General features: G+C 36.8%; 3 protein-coding genes across 6 annotated transcripts; 2 read left to right on the top strand and 1 right to left on the bottom strand.

Annotated features, from left to right (window-relative positions):
- Positions 1-5,969: 5,969 nt before the first annotated feature.
- On the top strand, positions 5,970-8,865 carry LOC121741469 (protein TRIGALACTOSYLDIACYLGLYCEROL 1, chloroplastic-like). Its single transcript, XM_042134229.1, has 3 exons — positions 5,970-6,181; positions 7,343-7,525; positions 7,648-8,865. Exons 2-3 carry the CDS (start codon positions 7,479-7,481, stop codon positions 8,663-8,665), a joined length of 1,065 nt encoding a protein of 354 aa, XP_041990163.1. The 5' UTR covers positions 5,970-6,181; positions 7,343-7,478; the 3' UTR covers positions 8,666-8,865.
- Positions 8,866-9,471: 606 nt separating this feature from the next.
- On the top strand, positions 9,472-11,946 carry LOC121741178 (ribose-phosphate pyrophosphokinase 4-like). Its single transcript, XM_042133874.1, has 7 exons — positions 9,472-9,735; positions 10,175-10,490; positions 10,817-10,912; positions 11,027-11,095; positions 11,184-11,312; positions 11,440-11,542; positions 11,633-11,946. Exons 1-7 carry the CDS (start codon positions 9,623-9,625, stop codon positions 11,761-11,763), a joined length of 957 nt encoding a protein of 318 aa, XP_041989808.1. The 5' UTR covers positions 9,472-9,622; the 3' UTR covers positions 11,764-11,946.
- Positions 11,947-12,023: 77 nt separating this feature from the next.
- On the bottom strand, positions 12,024-16,886 carry LOC121741177 (protein MEI2-like 5). 4 transcript variants are annotated; one of them, XM_042133873.1, is made up of 13 exons: positions 16,728-16,886; positions 15,599-15,821; positions 15,041-15,507; positions 14,791-14,949; positions 14,606-14,722; positions 14,352-14,503; positions 14,183-14,274; positions 13,201-14,104; positions 13,026-13,110; positions 12,860-12,928; positions 12,598-12,777; positions 12,356-12,512; positions 12,024-12,287 (listed from the first exon to the last, which is right to left on the bottom strand). In XM_042133873.1, the coding sequence occupies exons 2-12, from the start codon at positions 15,717-15,719 to the stop codon at positions 12,396-12,398; spliced, it is 2,463 nt and encodes an 820-aa protein (XP_041989807.1). In that variant the 5' UTR covers positions 15,720-15,821; positions 16,728-16,886; the 3' UTR covers positions 12,024-12,287; positions 12,356-12,395. The 4 variants fall into 4 exon arrangements, with proteins under 4 accessions (XP_041989807.1, XP_041989803.1, XP_041989804.1 ...); XM_042133869.1 differs by having other exon boundaries at positions 12,024-12,512; XM_042133870.1 differs by lacking the exon at positions 16,728-16,886 and adding an exon at positions 16,485-16,698 and having other exon boundaries at positions 12,024-12,512.
- Between the last annotated feature and the right edge of the window lie 2,544 nt (positions 16,887-19,430).

Genomic DNA, 19,430 nt, shown 5'->3' on the forward strand with positions numbered 1-19,430 from the left:
CTTCGTGGATGGATCATTATTGATGTTGAGATAAGTTTGGACATATATTGAAATTTAATTTGATTTATGATTTTGTGGGGCTTTGACATTTTTTTAACAGGGCCAATAATAAGTTTGGTTTTATTTTGTTTCAGAGTAAATTAATTGCAGTCGCCGCCCATCACTAGCTGTTGACTTCTTGTTTTGAATATTTTTCTTGCTTTAACTATTTTTTTGGGGTAGAAAGTAACAAATTCTTAGGCCATCCACAACGCTGTCTCTATACCGTCTCTTAACTACTATTTGAGCACTATTTGAGGGCCCCACTGTCCTTTTTTCCTCCATCTCTTAACTAAGAGACGGAACCTGCAACGCTCCGTCTCTTAACCGTCTCTATACCGTCTCTTAATTACTATTCATTCAATTTAATTTATAATTTTTTTTAAAACCCAATTCAATTTAAACAAACACACTTTATTAAAATTAAAACAATATTACAACTTAACATTAAAAAAAACGGAAATAGGTATCTCCCCAAATCGGGTTATCGCAGAAGTAGTCGCGTACTAACCGTGCGGCGGCTTCCTCCCGGTTCCGATTGATGTACTTCCGGGAGCGTCGTGGGGGTGGTGCGGCTTCCTCCGCCTCTCGTCGTCGATCTTCTTCGAGTGATTGTTCCATTAATTGGCGCATTTGCTCAAAAGGATCCATTTGTTTGAGTTGATTGAAGATGGAAATTGGAGTGATAGAGAGGATTTGAGAGGAATAGATGTGTGTTTGTGTTTGAAATGAGTATGGAATAGAATTATTTATAGAGTAAAAAAATTAAAAATTTAAAAAATGAAAATAAATATTTAACGGTAATATTACCGTTTGAAAAAAAAAATTATTAAAAATCGATTTTTTTTTTAAAAAATGAATTATTGCGTCATCAGTGACGACGCCCACTCGCGGGCCAGCGAGTGGGCGTCACGCACGCATGGGGACGTGCCACGTGTCCCTGGCGCGTGGCGAGACAGCTCGTCTCGTGTCTCTCCGAGACGAGCTACGTGACGAGACGGTCGCGAGCTGGAGACGAGATGGGCGCTGCAATGCGTCTCGCGGGGGTCTCGTCTCTCCGAGACGAGACGCGAGCCCGGCGCGAGACGCGTTGTGGATGGCCTTATGTGCAATAAATGGAACTGGATTGGTTATGTTATGTATACTCCGTGTTTTAAATTGTACCTGCCGGTTCAGTTCGATTTAGATATAAAATCATTGAGCATTTTCACAGCCGTAAATCGGAAAAATTGATGGGTTCGACCTTGAATCGGCTTGTTGATTAAACCTTGAATGACTCGGTGACTTAGAAACGAACCTAATAATATCAACGATGACTTTAATGACTTCAGTCGTATCAATCTTCAAGTCAAAAATAAGATTAAAAGAGATGAATATTGGATAGTGTGTTTTAGGTTTATTACTTATGATATTTGAACTTGTTTGTGTATAAGCTAGCTAATTGACTTGTTGGCTAGGGATGTCAATTTAGCCCGCAACTCGTGGGTTGACCCGAATAGCCCGCCAAATTTATAGGGTTAGGGCTGAAAATTTCCAGCCCGATAAAATTACAGCCCAATTAGCCCGCACCCGATTAACCCGCAACCCGTTAGGGCCAGACCCGAAAACCCGATGGGCTGGCCCGGAAACCCGATAAAATTTATATTGTTCTATTTGTTTGACTCTAATTCGACACTTCATTGATTATTTTATAATACAGATTACTGAAAAAATAACTTTCCATTTTATATATTAAATATATAAATTATATATTAAGTTTTTATTAATATAATAATAGATAAATGAATTAGAAACTTCAAATTCACTAAAAATATATATTTAAATTTCTAAACATGCTTTAAAATTTCTTGATGTTTATGTTTTATGTTGCATAAATCTCAAATATTAGTATTTGATCATGTTAATATTTGAGTTTACGCATATATCTCAAATTTATTATAATTAAATATTTTACATTTTATAAATATAACTAATTTTCACTATTATTTATTGGATTGATCGCATGTTAATTTTATCGGTAGCAACCCGATTAACCCGATGGGCTAGCCCGAAACCCGAGCTTTTAGGGTTAGGGCTGAACTTTTATAACCCGAAAAAATAACAACCCGATTAGCCCGCACCCGATTGACCCGCAACCCGAATAGGGTTGGCCCGAAACCCGGTGGGCTGGCCCGATTGACATCCCTATTGTTGGCATTTATTGTTATTGAGTTTCAAGTTGTTGGAAATGTCTTTTTTATTCACTAAATTTTACAATATTTTTTTATATATAATAGTACTGTATTTACTTAAATATTTTATGAATTTGATACTCCATACAATATTTCGGCTTGATCAGTGGTTAGATTGGTCTTACCGCTAAATCATGAACTAAGAACTTCGACGATAGCTGACCACTCCGATTTTCTAAAACATTGTATTGAGTACTAGTTTGTTATTCATACTGCTATAATTATTTACACGTCTCTATATTTCTAATTTAATTGTATCTCATCTTGTGTAGTAGGCTTAGCTCTCTCTCTTAAGTGTAACTATTCTAGATTGCACGCTTAAATTGCGGAAAAATTAAAAATTCGTTAATAGTAGTTGGAATACCAACTGCATTTCACCAAGAATTTGAAGTTTGTTTCTCTTTTTTTTTTTTGGTATTTACCTAAAGCCTAGAGGAGATGACAAATTACTTGGAACAGTCGATGCCAAAATTGGGATGTTAAGGGATAAATCTTTTTTGGGTTGAAAAAATCTTGCAACGGTCGAGTTAAGAAAAATAGATCATGCAATAGTTGTCAATGAGTTTGGTGAATGTTCAATCATTCTATGTGAATGTAATGTCTGCATACCATTTGCATGCTCTCTCTCTAGTTTTGAATAGTCTTACAACGCGTTAAGTCACCTTTTATTTCTTTACTTCCCTCCAATAACATGTGTAGTGCCTTCGACAGTTCATGTGAAAAAACACGGTTCATCAAATTAATACAACAATGCAAACACGCGTAAGGAGTTACTATTTAGTGTAACAGAGAGAGAGAGAGAGGGAGTGTGTTTTGTTAGAATCCTAATTTGATGTTTCATGTATGAGAGCATGTTGAATACGAACAATAAAGAAAACGGAAGCGTACTTACGTTCACGTCGTTGATGAATTTCCGAAGTAAGGGACTCTTCTAAGTGAGTATATGTGCGAAATTGTAGAGATAAAACATTAGGTTCTTATATATTACGTTCGATTGATAGAAATGAGATAATATCAACGCATTTATATGTCTACATGTGTTCACATCGTCAGTGAAATGAGATACTTGCTACTTATTTATACTCTTGTATTTATATTAGAGGCGATTGATTGAAAATAAGAAGTTTGGTCAAATTCATCTCATTGTATTTATACTCTTGTATTTATACTAATGTTTTTACATATCTTAGAGACTAATTTGAATTTCTTCATCTCATTGTAACCTATCTGTTGAATTAATTCAATTATTTTTGTTTTGAAAGCTTTTATTCCAGGATTAAATATGTATTTGGGATCATGCGATTATATCTTACAACTTAATTATAGATAAATAATCATATGATAATAAGTCATAGCCACCATTCTTCCAACTATAATAATCTTACATTTTAATTTTAAGTGTAATAATATATGATAATTAGTTATAACAACTGAACAACATCTAAATGGATACTGAATATCCTTTATGTTCTTACGGGTAACTTTTTAAATATACTAAAAAATGCCTAGAGTCAATATTGGCAAATAGCTATACATATGAAAGCAATTTGAAATAGAAATATGTAAAAGTAATAAAATGTTCTATCCAAAATCACTATAAAAGAACTTAGGCATAGTTTAGGATTGACAATTTTGACAAGACACGAACACGCACGAAATTAATAGATTTAGGCCAAAATTTGTTGGGTTCGTGTTTTTATTGGGTTGACTCATTAGGAACTCCATAATTTTCAGTTGGATTGAGTTGAATTCAAGTGAGCAATTAAAATATTATATTATTATTATTTTTTTAAGAAAAATATATATTTTAGTTTTGTTCTCTATGTTAGTATAAATCTAGTTTTTGTTGTATAAATCATGCTTGAATAGTGTAAATCGCGGTTTTATTGGATGATTATTTATTGAACTACAATAGTAACAAGTTTTACTTATAGAACTCAAGTCCGGGTTGTCAGGTCCGGTTCGAGTTTAAATATAGCAAGTCGAATTTGTGTTCACACATGAGAATTTTTCTCCACCATGTCGGATTCAGATTAGGTCTTAGTTAGGCCATCATCAAATTGATCCAATAATGACCCAACCCACAAGATTTATAATGATCCCATCTTTTGTGTGTTATCAGGTTGGGTCGTAAGCATGTAAAATTTGTCACCCCTAACGATATCCGATTACCTTATAGTAGTATCTCTTGCATCAACTTTACATGGAATTCATGTATGAAATTATTTTACTAATCTAGATTCATACACCTAAAGTCATTAAATATTTTTATATTAACCCATGCTACAAATTTAATCCAATATCTTACAAAAAGTTTTTGTTATAATGGTCATAGTTGGCACTGATCATTGTACTTGATCCTTATCACTTTGACTTGCAATGTGATATCCTTTTCACTTAGGGGAGGCAATGTGAATATCTTTAATGCAGAAACTAATTAATTATACAGATTAAATAAATTGATAATTATCGAATATTAATGTGAGTATCTTCTTTTGGAAAGGGCCAGAAGAAGCAAGACGAAGTGTGAGGTGGGGCCCTGCTTGCGCCGTCATGATCCGAATTCCGGCGACATGGATAACGATTGACTCTCTTTTTCCTACAAGCTTCAAAGTTCAAACCTCTTTAAAAGATAATAATAGAAAGCATTTAAGAGAGAGAGATTCGGTGAACATAAGAACAAGAATGAGCTCTATATGCATCATGCATGCATGGGCATAGAAAAACCATTAATTATACAGCTGACCACAAATTAAAGGCTTTCACAAAGTGAATAAATCAATATATGTTGAAATATTTGATTCTATTTCTAGTAATTATTTAGGAAATTATGAAGATGTGGATCGACCTTGATTGATTGTTATACGTTTACAATGTTAATATAAAAGATACTAAGAAAAAGGAAAATGAACTTTAAGGACCGATGGTGATTTGTTATTGTTGTTTGGAACTTCTCCTTCTACTTAGAGTTGTGACGTCACACCTCTGTAGTGGAAGACGCTGGCAGACAATGTCATAACGCGTGTTGTCCATTTACTGGGTTGTTGTGTTTGTTCGTTAATTTGTTTTATTATAGTCTTAGTCTTGGATATAGTGTTTGTTTTTGTTTTAATTTATTTCTTAATTTATTTATTTTTTTGTTTTTTATGCAGAAAGATTTGTCAGCTCTCCAATTTTAGACTCCCATCATTTCTTTTATATCAAACAAATTGTAGAATATACTTGATTGAGCGTCCATCAATCCATTTGTATCACTTTCATTTTTCAGTTAACTCATAGTTTATGTACTTTAATTCAATTTTTATTACTACTTGTTATCAAATATTTATTACTTTGAATTAGAGTGTACGGAGTATGATTAATTATTTTAGATTTTATTGAATAACTATTAAAATTGATAATCTCAAAAAAAAATAATTTATATATATTTAAAATATTAGTATTAAATAAATAGTTGTGACACTAAATCTCATTATTTACTAGTGTTTCTTTTTCCCAAGCCCATTGACATTTTTAAAAGTAAAGAAACAAGAGCCCAAGCCTGTTAATTATCTCCAAGCCCATGGATATTATTCTCAAAAGCCCAATACAAAACTACAGTAATTCCAACCCACTAAATAATAAAACAATAAAAAATAAAATAAATATTTATAACTTTTATTTCAAAATAAGATTTCTAATAATATAAGAAATATTTCTCTCTTCTCACACTTTATCTGTCTAATTCGTTTCTCTTCTCAGAATTTCCGGCGAACTCACCGCCGCCGCCGACTCAGCCCCCTTTCTTCCTCATTCTCGGCCGACCGACCAGAACGTGAGCTCTTATCCGCTGCCGCTGTGGACTTGTCTTTGCGGCCTTCTTCACAGCCTCAACTCAGCATCAATAAGCCTTAATTCTACTTGTTCATCAGGTCAACTTTCTTAACGGATGTCGTATCTCCTTCTCCGAGTGTTCTTATTTTTACGAATTGAATTATGGATTGGAAGATTGGATTAATTAGATTTGTGAGATATTGTAATTTGAAGTCAAATTCTTTGATTTTGGCTAATTGGGGCTAATTGAAGTTGTGCATTTTGGTTGAAGCTTTTTGATGTACTAAATTTGACTGTGATATGTACGTGTTTATAAAGGAAAGTGATAACCAGAAATGTGTGACAAAACGCCCAAATCTTATGCTCCGATGCTTTATCTCATGCGTAATAACCGCTAAAATACAACAGATCTACACCAAACTCATGGCATTAGTAATACTTATTAATTGTTGTCAAACTTTGCTTGAATTTGATGAATGCATTTTGGTTATCTGTCAGGAACTATATGGTTATCGTTTCCAATCTAGTAATCTGAGTTATGAATTGCGTATTATACCATGTTTGGAATCTTATAGTATAGTTTTTTATTTCTTCGATTGAATTGCTGTGAGAAAGTCTTGACTGATTGCTAATGCTATTGTTTTGAATGAATGATCAGTTACTCCACCTCTTTTGTCACTGTGAAATAAGAAGCAAAGAGTTGAGCCATGTTTATTAGTATGTAGTTCTTGCAGCGCAGAAACAGATTTCTACAATTGCTAATTGAAAAATGATTCGTTCGTTAATCTGATTGCTCGCTTAGATTAATTAAAACAAGTTAAATCTAAATACCTTGCACAGCTCATGTTATGGGAAGTTGGGAACTTAGACAAGGCAACTAGATATAGACTACATTTTGATAGAATCACTGATGTATACATTTCTTAGAACTTTATAATCTAAGGGTGATAAATTGAGTTTTAATCTTCATTATGTTACCATTGATTATGTGTTAGCACTTAGCAATGCGATTCATACAAACTACTTGGAAATCCTTCAATGAAGGATGGACATGGTTTCATTGCTTGTCCCCCTGTTAACTTTATTATATAAAGGACGTCCAAGAAGTGCTATAGTTGTATTGGTGGTGTATTTATGGACTGTTGTGAATGATACATGTCATACTTTTAAATTTTTCCATTGGTTATTTGATGTGGTTTATTGTAGTATGTCACTACTAATAGCTAAATCGTTTCTCGAATATTCATTTACAACTGCAGGTTTCTAGTTTTCAGATGTTGCTTCTGAGGAAGTCAACTGTCTTTACAACTGCCAGAATACTTCTGTAGTGTTGGGTCTTGGTTCTGTACTATTTCTTCTCCACACACGCGTGTGCGTCGTCATAAAGAAATTAACATGCTGGCAGCTACCCAGATCCACCCTGTTATCAATGTTTCCAAAAGGTCCTTTTTATTTGCTTTATTTTGCCCCCTTTGTATTTCTCTGTGTTTCGGAACACGGTAGAATACTATATACAGTAATTTTTTAATTCCTTCTAACCTTTTTCCCTCCAAAATCCCTGCAGAGGAAGCTTTATTAATAAAAGTAATCCTGCAAGAGTTGCATCGTTGCGCTTCCAGTACCTTGCTGAGAAAGCTAGTTTTGCTGAAGGAGCTAAGACCTTGAAGCTTTTATCTTCTGTTCAACCGAGGGAGCATAGTTTTGTCCTGAACACAGATGGGCACACAAGTGTCTCCATGCAGGGAGAAGAAGAAATAAGTGAAGCACCCGTATTGAATCTTGAGTTGAGTACATTCTTGAGTACATGGTCACCTCCTCGGTACTTATGGAGAGGATTGTCGGTTCTAATTTTGGCAGGGCAGGTGGTTGTTAGAGCTATTAAGGGAAAGATTCACTGGAAAAACACTCTTCAGCAGCTGGAAAGAGTTGGGCCTAAATCAGTAGGTGTCTGTCTCCTGACAGCCGCTTTTGTTGGCATGGCCTTCACCATCCAATTTGTAAGGGAATTCACCAGATTAGGGCTGAACAGATCCATCGGTGGGGTTCTGGCCCTTGCTTTTTCGAGGGAGCTGAGTCCTGTGGTCACATCAATTGTCGTTGCTGGGCGGATTGGAAGCGCCTTTGCTGCAGAGCTGGGGACTATGCAAGTTTCAGAGCAAACCGACACACTGAGAGTTCTGGGTGCAAATCCCGTTGATTATCTGGTGACTCCAAGAGTGCTGGCTTCATGTATCGCTCTTCCCTTGCTAACTCTGATGTGTTTCACTGTGGGGTTGGCGTCGAGTGCCCTCCTAGCTGATAGCGTCTACGGCATCAGCATTAACATAATCTTGGATTCTGCACAGAGAGCCCTCCGAGGGTGGGATATAATCAGTGCGATGATCAAGTCGACTGTGTTTGGTGCAATAATATCGATTGTGAGCTGCGCGTGGGGTGTCACCACCTTGGGAGGTGCCAAGGGCGTTGGCGAGTCGACCACATCAGCTGTCGTCGTCTCCCTTGTCGGGATTTTTATCGCGGATTTTGCTCTTTCTTGTTGCTTTTTCCAGGGAGCTGGAGATTCCCTCAAGAACTGTATGTGATACATAGTCACCATGGATGGCTGCATCCCTTTGTTTGACACAAGCACTTGAAATATGATCAAAGTGGCATCTAGAATTTGCTATATTCACTGTTTGCATCTCTAAAGCTTGAGGCTTGAAATGTACAACACCATGTTAGAAAATGGTACACAACAGCAATTAATTTTACGATAAATGTGTTGAACATTTAAAAGTTAATTTCACGTTATGACCAAAAAGTATATACTTGTAAGAAAAACTTATCGTCCTTGGAAGTCTCGAAACATCCGATATCGCAGACATTTTGTATATCACTATTCACTAATACAGAAAATCATCAACGTAGGAAATATCGATAAATACTAATCTCCTAAGGAATATTTTCCATTAGAGATTAGTCTACACACATATGAAAAATAAGCTAATTTATCAAAGAAATTCTAATAAGAATATATCTTCACGTCTAGTGGTTTTATTACATTTATTCTAATTTTCAAATTTCATCAAAAAAAAATTTAGATTTTAATATTATAAACTAACTCTTTCAATTTACCAATATATCTCAATCATTCAGCTTTTATTACCGTGATTTCATTCCAAATGTGGAATCGTGACAGAAAAAAACCTATATTTTTATCCAAATCTCACAGAACACAAATATATTTTTGTTAATTTTTATTTTAGACACAATTATATGAACGAAAGAAAAGTAGGACCAGTCCGCCGAAAGCATCAGGCCCGCATTAACAGCTTTCTGAGGTCTTCGGGCCGGTCAGCCCGGCCCGAAAGCTTGCCCTGATAGCTTTATTATATATGCGGCCCATTGGCAAATGCAGGCTGACAGTGCTCAGACTTTCTTCGTTGAATTGAAGAAAGTGGCAGTGTCAGCCCCGTCCTACACGCTTAAAGAAGAGAGAGAGAACCCAAGTCATATCCTCCCCTACTCTCTCTGTGTGTGTTTGTGTGTGATTGAAAGGGATGGAGAGGACAAAGAAGAAGGTGCTGCTTTTCTACTGCGTGGAAGCTGAGGATTTGGCGCGTAAAGTTGCTGCTCAATCTAACCTCATCCAACTTCAATCCATTAACTGGAGGTATATCCAAATCCCCACCCTTCAGATGTTGCTACAAACATTTCTTCTCCTTCTTCTTATGGAAAAAGATTCGTTTTTTATTGTGTTAGCCTGCCATTTCCTCTGCTGTTGTATGTTGTAAAGTGGTTTATTGTTATTTTTTGTCCTTTCAACGAATTCATGTTGTTTTGTTTTACCTTCTGATAAAATTGATTTGAATAGTTTTGGTTGTTGGTATAAATCCCTTTTTTTTTGGCCTCATGCTTAAAAGATTTAGTTTTTTCAGGGTTTCACCATGAGAATTGATTAGTTTGACACCACATTATGCTGTATGAAGCCTCACTTTGAAGTTACAAAGTGTAGTATAGCCATTAGGATTGATGGTTAGATAAATTGTCTTAAAACTTATCTGAGTGAGAGGAAACAATTGTTCTCTGTGTTGATCTTTTGGTTTATGCAGGAGCTTTGATGATGGATTTCCAAATCTGTTCATTAACAATGCACATGATATTCGAGGCCAGCACGTTGCCTTTCTAGGATCCTTCAGCTCTCCTGCGGTCATATTTGAACAGCTTTCGGTCATTTTTGCACTTCCAATGCTGTTCTGTGCCTCCTTCTCCGTTGTATTGCCTTTCTTCCCTACTGGCTCCTTTGAGCGAATCGAAGAGGAAGGTGACGTTGCAACTGCGTTTACCTTGGCCAGAATGCTGTCTAACACCCCTGTCTCGAGGGGTGGTCCGACCAGTCTGGTTATCTATGACATACATGCTCTGCAGGTTCCTTTCTTTCACCAATTCTATTATTCATGTCTTTGTTTTACATCTATTCTATCCATTTCTCGCGGTATGTCTTTGCAGTATATTCGATTAATAGGAGAAAGCTACACATTCTGTGTGTTTAGTCTTTGGATTTCATAGTTTTACATTTCCTTCATTACCTACAACTCTGATCATCTGCTATTGGTGTTAAGCAAAAAGCCGGTCGTGTCTTTTATCCTTCAAGAATGCTAGTCAAGTCCGAATGATCTTAGTTCCTTACGAGAACTCTACATGTCTGAGATGGGATGAACATACTTTACTTACGTCCGCTCCTTCCTTTACAGGAGAGGTTTTATTTCGGTGATAGTATTCTACCTGTTTTCGAGAGTGGGATCCCACTATTAAAGGAACGGCTTCAGCAACTTCCAGAATCGGACAAGGTCGATGCTTTAGTTTGCTTGTTATACGATATTGTTGCTTTTCTCAATGATTTTGATGATCTGAAACACAATTAGGATATTAGAGCCTGTTGTCTGACTTCTATTTCTTTGCAGATAGTCGTTGCGTTTCCAGATGATGGAGCATGGAAACGTTTCCACAAGTTACTCGATCATTTTCCTATGGTTTGTCCTTCAGCGAATATTAAACCTTTTCTTCTTCTGCCTTGCGTTTTCTGATGCGATCATTTCATGTCCGAATAAATGGCCTTAGGTCATCTGCAACAAAGTTCGTGAAGGCGACAAGAGAATAGTGAGGATAAAAGAGGGTAATCCCGCTGGTTGCCATGTCGTCATTGTTGATGACTTAGTTCAGTCGGGTGGCACCTTGATCGAATGTCAGGTATTCCTCACAGCCCTCTTCTTTTAGTAGCTTGACAGAATTCTTGAGTTATCATCTATTGCCAAACAAATTTGTCATGGATTTGAAAAACATATCATTCAATCTGTTGCATTTGTTGTTTTATCAGAAAGTTTTGGCAGCACAAGGTGCAGCAAAGGTGAGTGCATATGTCACTCATGGCGTGTTTCCAAAGAAGTCTTGGGAGCGATTCGTTCACAAGAACGACAACGGTAGGGTTGCTTCGTTTCGTCTCTTGTTGATGGTACCTGAACGCAAATATACATATTACTCTTTGTGACAAGTTTTCGATGCATCTGCAGTTTCAGTGAAGGCGTTCAGCCACTTCTGGATCAGCGATTCGTGCCCCCTCACCGTTGAAGCCATCACCGGAAAAGCTCCCTTTGAAGTGTTGAGCCTCGCGAAATCCATATCCGACGCCCTCCAAATCTAAGGCCAGCTCGCCACGGTCACCGGAGGAATCAAATCCATTGCTGAACTATTGACTCTTGTGTTGAACTACAGAATTCACTTCCTATTGTTGCCAATTTAACATGTATGAAAACAGACAATCTTGTATTTTTGTGTAAGATCTATTTAGAGTATATTCTATTCAAGATTGAGTTTTTCAAGATCATTTTTTGGGGGCATTGACTTCTTGGTGATTAATGTCACAAATTCAAGATCAAATAAGGTGAAAACACAGACACAAACTAGTAAGTAACAAGATTAATGTCATAAATTCATGATTCCCTTAGTAGTACAATAAAGGAGCAACTGAGCTATACATTTTCTTTAGAATCTCAGCCAACTCTAGACAGTTCTATACATATAGCCAGAAAGGAAAACCAACTCAAAACAAAGATTAGATTGGAAAATGCAATTGACAGCTTCTTCTCCCACTGTTAAACCATTAACTTATGTCTTTTTTTAGTTTTTCGCCTCCGAGGATCGAGCATCCGTCACAAAAAGTGGACACTGAAGTGAAGAACACGGAACACTTAAGTAAACGCAAAAACTGTACAAGAGTCGAACACATACTCTACCACGAAAAGTGTTATTTGAATCGGTTGCTCCACGAGCATGTTAGCTTCCGTACAGCTTCTCATCTGGGTCGCTCCTTGGGCTGTCGAGGGAGTCCCCTATGTATGATCCATCTGGCTGGCGGACAAAAACGTTCAGATTGCTGGACGAGAAGGCCGCCTGAGTCACCAAAGACGACAGCAGGTTAGCAATTCGAATAGCATGACAAAAGGTGCAACTGAGAAATTTGTGCACAAGAGCATACCATATCGTCAGATTCTTGGCCCTCGTACTGGAAGAGAATTGGTCGACACCGCTTGTCTTCATTCATCAAACTTGAGTTTTGAAAGTGTGAAATGAGAGCGGCTTTTCCCTGGATTCTTGCATAAGCCAACGAAGCAACTTTTTCACTGTTGAACTTTTCCCATTTCTTTCCATTAAATGCCTTCAAAGACACGTTGCGCTAGTCAAATATTCGGATTTCATGGAAACAAAGGCGGTATGTGACCGGGGAAGAAAGCAAATACCTCAACGAAGGAGATGATGTGAAAAGGAGAAACCATATTGATGAAGGCGTATCCAACATTGCACTTATTCTAGATCAAGATAAATCAACAAAGTTAATACTGAATCGGAATTTAATATCGAATCACTGGTTGAGGGAACACTTTCTCTAACTAAACATGTGATTACCTTAAAGTCAATTGGCAAATAGAGAAAATCATATGCACCCTTGTGAGTTTCATCGATAGCTAGGAGAAGCATCTTCGAAGTGTACCTTCACACATGGATAAGAAGACAAAATAGGAAGTAAATAAGCGTTCGGAATACAAACACCACATATAAAGCAAGCATTACGGTTTCTTACTTGTTCGGGATGTTTTTAATCATCAAAGTAGTCCTAGAATCTTCACCATTTCTGATCTTTTCCAAATCAAGTTGGTATTGCCTTTTGTTATCCATTTGGCTTCCGCTATCACCCCTTCTTCGACCACGATCTATTGTTCCATCGTTGCTAGCAGATCCCATTCCTCCAAAATATACAGGTCCATTTCTGGACATTGGCATCATTCGGGAACTAGGAGAACCACTTTCAGCAAAATTTCCAGCATAAGCAATGCCTAGGTTGATAGACACGGGGACTCTATTCCCGTTAGTGTGGCTAAAATTTGGAACTCCATATGCCGCCTGATTTATGTACGACGAAGGCTCAGGCGAGTCGGGGAAAAAACCAAAATGTCTTTCCATCGGAATACCAGACGGAGCAGATCCAACATGAAGATGATGCGAACCGCGGAAAGAGCCATGCTGAGTGGTGTATGGGAAACCAACTCCCGGTGCTCTAGATGGAAACGGATGGCCTTTCTGCGAAGATGCCCACGCCGACGAACTAACATGGTCGGAGTGGATAGTGGGACTTCCCCACAGAAACTGAGGACCGGAAAGAGTTCCGACGCTGGATGGCTTGGAATCACTAAATGATGAAGTAGCTCCAGGACTTAAATTTATCATCGGGTCCGGAACAGAAAAGTGTTGCTGATAGGCTGCTCCGTGCGTGCCATTAGGGAATACCTGGTTCGAATGGCTTATGCGTGCAGTGTCTTTACCGATGGGTGAAATCTTCACAGGACTTGATACATGAGAAGGAAGAATTGAAGCCAAACCAGACAAGTGAGAGCTTCCTACAGGACTGAGCCCACCTAAAGTAGGCGACTGGCTGTAACCGTGCAAGGAGTTTTGCTCGACCGGGCTGCCAAAATTCGGCCAAATACCTGCGTAGACACCATGATTGTTAGTTAATAAATTAAAGTTGTAGGTGGAACTGATAAGGAGACCAGCCATTAACATGCCTGGGGGAGAGTTGCCTATGGGTGAACCGATTGGGTGTCGGAGACCTCGAGTTTCATCTAGTTCTTGATCTTGGCTCAGTTGCAGCATTAAGCTGGAGGAGAGTCATGATGAGTTAAGGAACCAAGATTCCAACTTTATGCCCAAAGCATGGTTTTTCTAAGAGGTTACCTGCGACGAGCACCACCAGGCCGGCTAGGTTCAAGCTTTATGCGCTTTCCAGCTATGTCACATCTGTTTAAAGCCTTCAGGGCCGCATCTGCACCTCTAACATCATAAAACTCGATGAACTTATGGTGTCGCTTATGTGGCGTTTCCCTTATCTACATTTAATTTAAAACGTATCCATTTCAGTTCATCAAATACGAGCAAACTAAGTAACATTTAGATGCATGTTACTACTTGACATGGTAAGAAGAATGTACCTCCTTCACTTCCCCATAAGCACCAAAAATTTGGCGAAGGTCGTCGTTGGAAACAGAAGCATCCAAATTGAACACCACTAAAGTTCCCTGATTCACGTCTTTTTCAGATGGATTGTCCTGTACATGAGGTATAAACAATTGAGCAAAACGTACAGCGAAAACCAAGAGAAGACAGGGGTTCAGACCTTTGGAATTGAAAAATGGATGTCGAGTTTCCTTCGCCTCAGGGGCTTATTTTGTAAGCCACGCATTGCACTTCGAGCAGCTCTGATGTCATAGTAAGATATCATCACAAATCCCCTATGCTTACATGCAGTATAAAGAGTTCTGATATCTCCATATTGCTATTCGGCACGAGCAGAAAGAAAAAGTAGAGCACAAATTAGTATTTGAGTGCTTTCCACATTTTAGTAATTTGAATCTTGTTAACCATACCTCAAAGAGAGACTTCAGTTCAGAATCTTCCACATTACTGTTGATATTGCGAACAAACAACGTCCTCGAAGGGTGCTCTCCATAAGGATGTTCTCCGCTGACGGATCCAGCAGCACCATTGGCGAAACCAAATTGTGTAATGCTACTAATGCCAATAGCGTCAGTACTCATCCTCGGTATTCCATTGACTGAATTTTCTTGATTTTCAGGTTCGATTTCCATTCCCCCTCCACTTCCAAAGAAATCATCGTCCAAGTCCTCAAGTTGAGTCGGCAAGCCAGAGAGGTCGAAATCATCCATAAGACCAGCCAAAAGTTCATCTTCATCACCAGGGAGCAAAGTTCCTGTCATACTCGGATCAATTTCTTTGAGTGGATCCAATGCTTCATCTCGTAGTTGTAGTTTGCTAAGGCTCGGAAAGCCATCATCCAGCGAAAGACCACTTGGATTGGATCCATTAAAGTTAACTACCAACAGAAACAAGCAAATCTGAGATTTCACCACAACATAGAAGAAAACCAAAATAACACCATCGGGATTTCAACTGCTTGCACTTACGCTTTCCATGCAAAAGGACAGGCAACGACGAAGAAAACAAGCTGGCATCACTAGATGCATGATATGCATCAGTTCTGCCAGGAAGTCTCCACGCGTTTTTTTCTTTCCCTCCAATACTCATGACTGGCTCGGGTTTGATGAAAATGTAGTCCTTCGCGTAAATGCTTCGTGGTGTATCAAATCAATGAGAACTCGTTAATGACCCCGGAACTCATATAAATTACTGCAAGAAACACAGCATCACACACTGGACAATCTTAAATCTTGTCGTGGCAAGTCAATAGCTACAGTTGATGTTAGCAATCAATAACCCGGGAGAATAAACCGGCAAAATCTTACTTTAAATCTCTTCAATGTGCTAAGCTAACCACACAATTTCTGGTAAATACGAGGAACAGCAAGACTGCCTACTTCTCACTAAACAAGACACCACAAAAACAGTAAATTAACACAAAGAAAAAGGAAAATAAACATCAATAAACCAAATAGAAAGGACAAAGTAATGGCCAGGGAGAAAATCAAGCTTTAATTAACCAAACAACCAAAAGAGGAATAAAACACAAGGCCCATATTGAAAACATCACGGTTGAGTTCACCGAAAGTTTACACTTATCAAACTGTATTATTAAAGCTTCCAAATTAAAGCATACTTAACTCAAGCTCTGATCAGAACTTGGTGCAATTAACACAACACATATTTAATTTTGGTCAACCATCGGTAACTGATGAACACTGCTATAAACAGGAAACCCATAAATTCCCCAAATCAAATAAACAACAAGTCCATGCCCAAAGAAACAATCTTGCAAACAACTAGGCAAATTCAAAGCTTTACTCAACCACATGCAACAATTGAACAAAATCAAGAAAAAGATTGCAACTTTACCACATAAAGATCGCAAATTTTCACTAAAATCCAGATTTTGAAATCACAAGACGGTTTTTTTTCTCCAAAAACGGACAGAGAGAGATGAGAGAGAGGGAAAAACCAGAACCATAACCAGAAAAGGAAAAATCTTGGGCTTGGTGGGAAAGAGAAGAGAAGTCAACAAGGAAGGGGAAGAGAGGAATTCACAAGAAGCTAAAGATAAACAAAAACAGAGCAAGAAAACGAAACAACAACGCTTACGTATAAGCAGAGGAATTGTTAACTTCCACTCCTTCACTTCCTTCTCTCCCGCCGCAACGCAAGTTAATAATGTTTGAGAAGAGAGAGAGAGAGTTGTTTTTAGAGAGATAAATAACACTCGCAGAGAGAGGGGAGAGAGAGAGGCCCCACAAAAGCCAAAATGGTCCAAAGGGAAAACACAGTGGGAAATGATTGCAGGGAAAGAGGTATCTGACAATCCTATACGATTATTAAAGTGAATTGAAATTACTCCCTTCCTCCCAAGATAAGCGACTCACCTTCCCTTCCCTTTAGAAATGTTTAACTGAGTCATTTTCATTCTTTCTCTTATTTTTTCTATCTACTCTATTAACTTTTTTACTTTATTCACTTTTCACTTTACTAACAAAATCTTATTTTCTTAAATCTCGTGTCGAAAATTTTTGACTCATTTATCTTGAGACGGAGGGAGTATAGATTTTTTGCTATGAAATCTTAATGGCAGAAACCTGAGAAAAATATTACCATTGCTTTCAATTCCATCTTCGGTAAGCTCTGTTTGGATTGTGAATATTAAATTGTATCCAAAAAAATGATTATTCATAAAGGAGTGTAAATAAATTAGGTTTAATGTTACTTGTAGTTGTGAAAATTAGTAAATTTTATTAAATTCAAGATTGAGTATGTGAATTAAATGAAGGTTACTCGTGAAGATAATCTAACACTGCATATTGCCGTATTACTATTATTACTTCATTGGATAAGGGTTATTAATGAAGATAATCTAACACTGTATATTGACGTATTATTATTTTGCTGGATAAGGGTTATTAATGTAGATATTCTAACATTTATAATGCCATATTACTATTTGGTTTGGTAATTTATATTTACCATATTATAAATTATTACCTGAAGAAAAATATATTATGACTTGGTGTGTGGTCGCTATCCGTGATGGTTTATGTGTAAATATTTTCTAATGGATAATAATGCATTACTTGAATTAATTTTTATTAATTGAAACACAAAGTACGATAAGCTGATGATAGGCATTGTTGAGAAATTACTGAGTCATCCAATATGTGAATGTCCTAATTGTATTATACTATTATATACGGAAAAAATATTATCATAAATTGAATGCCAAAAAAAATTGACTGAAAATGATCGTTTTTAATGTAACGAAGCAAAATCAATGATCATTATGAGTTTCTTTCATTAGTAATAGTAGTAAACTAGCGATGGAGTTATGGAATGGTCAACTTATATATATCTAGTTGGGTATCAATTATTGATCATATATAGTGTGATAAATGGTGGGTCTAGGTGGGGTTATGTGGGTCAATTGACCACATAATCAGTTAATGACGGTCGAAAAATTACGTTAAATTTGGTATTTGGAGCTGTCATCGACCTACTGTATAATAGTTTTGCCTTGAGTATTTGAAGTTGGGGTTTACTTTCGTTATTCTTCTGTCATTTATTGTCAATGATGATTCTCTTACAGGATTTGCGTATAATACCGGCTAAGACATTATTAAGTTATGTATAATACCGGCTAAGACATTATTAAGCTATTAACTATGCACGATTCTACGAGTTCCATTTTTAATTGTTAACTAGAGTTTTCAATACCAACTTGTTATAGAGTGCATTGTTTTTTTTTATCTAAAATAAAAACAAAAAAATAATATAAAGCCGTGAACGTTTTAGAAAGAGTGAATGGTCCCAAATGATTTTCCCATTTTATGACCATTTTATTCCTTTTTTTGAAGTACTAATGTCAGTTTCATTTATAATTAACGTCGTTTTAATCGTGTATGACCGACAAAACTACTTTGGAAAAAATATGCAAAAAAATTGGTAATACCATCAAGTTATAATTGCATAAAGAAATTTAGCCATTTTAAAGTAATTTTTATTTGTTTATGAAAATAACAATAATTAATTAAATAAAATAAGAATATTTTTGTGGACAAATAACACAGAAAATCGTATCCACTTTTTTCTTGTTGTATGAATTTTAATGATCATATACGCTTCACAATTATATACATAAGTTTCACAACTATCATTATAAACAATATCATTATACGTAAATACATTTACCATAGTGGAGCACTATAAGCACTTTTCACCAACATAAGTATTTCTTTATTATTTTTATAATATGCAATTATATATATAATAATATTGATATGATATACAAATTAATTACAAATAGTATTTTTATTATAAGAAAACTACATGATTAAAATCAAATCATAATTTACATTAAATCAAATCATAATTTACATTTAAAATTAGTTAGATCTTTTAGGTAAAAAAAGATTCAAACTATTAGAAAGTGGCGTGGTTTTAAGGCCATCAATAATGGGGCGGACGATAGCACGCTCGATGATGTCGCACCGCGGACGGCAGACGATGCGTCGTCCGCGCCCGACGCTTAGTCCGCGGACGAAACGCGGACGATAGGGCATAGTCCGCGTCATCGTCCGACCACTGTGGGCGACGCGGACGATGCAACGCGTTTTAGTTTTTTTTTTAACTTTGAAAATTTTGTTATATATATACCTCCAGAGGTTGAGCGATGAGTTGAGCCGGAAGTTGGGGCTTTTGTAGGATAGTCATTTTTTTATTTCTAACTCGTGTAACTTTTTTTTTAATCAATGAATTTTTTGTCGTTCTTTTAGTTAATCGTTGTGTTTTTTTAATAAGTTT

The sequence above is a fragment of the Salvia splendens genome, chromosome 7 (genome assembly GCF_004379255.2).
Source record: "Salvia splendens isolate huo1 chromosome 7, SspV2, whole genome shotgun sequence".
NCBI classification, from domain to species: domain Eukaryota; kingdom Viridiplantae; phylum Streptophyta; class Magnoliopsida; order Lamiales; family Lamiaceae; genus Salvia; species Salvia splendens.

What these genes read in the sequence shown, in the direction of transcription:
- LOC121741177 (XM_042133873.1), bottom strand. Translation starts at nt 15,719, where the DNA reads ATGAGTATTGGAGGGAAAGAAAAAAACGCGTGGAGACTTCCTGGCAGA. An exon ending in CTTATGGGGAAGTGAAGGAG is followed by an intron (nt 14,504 to 14,605) that starts GTACATTCTTCT and finishes AATTAAATGTAG; the next exon opens with ATAAGGGAAACGCCACATAA. An exon ending in ATTTGCCAATTGACTTTAAG is followed by an intron (nt 12,929 to 13,025) that starts GTAATCACATGT and finishes ATCTTGATCTAG; the next exon opens with AATAAGTGCAATGTTGGATA.
- LOC121741178 (XM_042133874.1), top strand. Translation starts at nt 9,623, where the DNA reads ATGGAGAGGACAAAGAAGAAGGTGCTGCTTTTCTACTGCGTGGAAGCT. An exon ending in CTTCAATCCATTAACTGGAG is followed by an intron (nt 9,736 to 10,174) that starts GTATATCCAAAT and finishes TGGTTTATGCAG; the next exon opens with GAGCTTTGATGATGGATTTC. An exon ending in AACTTCCAGAATCGGACAAG is followed by an intron (nt 10,913 to 11,026) that starts GTCGATGCTTTA and finishes ATTTCTTTGCAG; the next exon opens with ATAGTCGTTGCGTTTCCAGA.
- LOC121741469 (XM_042134229.1), top strand. Translation starts at nt 7,479, where the DNA reads ATGCTGGCAGCTACCCAGATCCACCCTGTTATCAATGTTTCCAAAAG. An exon ending in GTTATCAATGTTTCCAAAAG is followed by an intron (nt 7,526 to 7,647) that starts GTCCTTTTTATT and finishes AAATCCCTGCAG; the next exon opens with AGGAAGCTTTATTAATAAAA.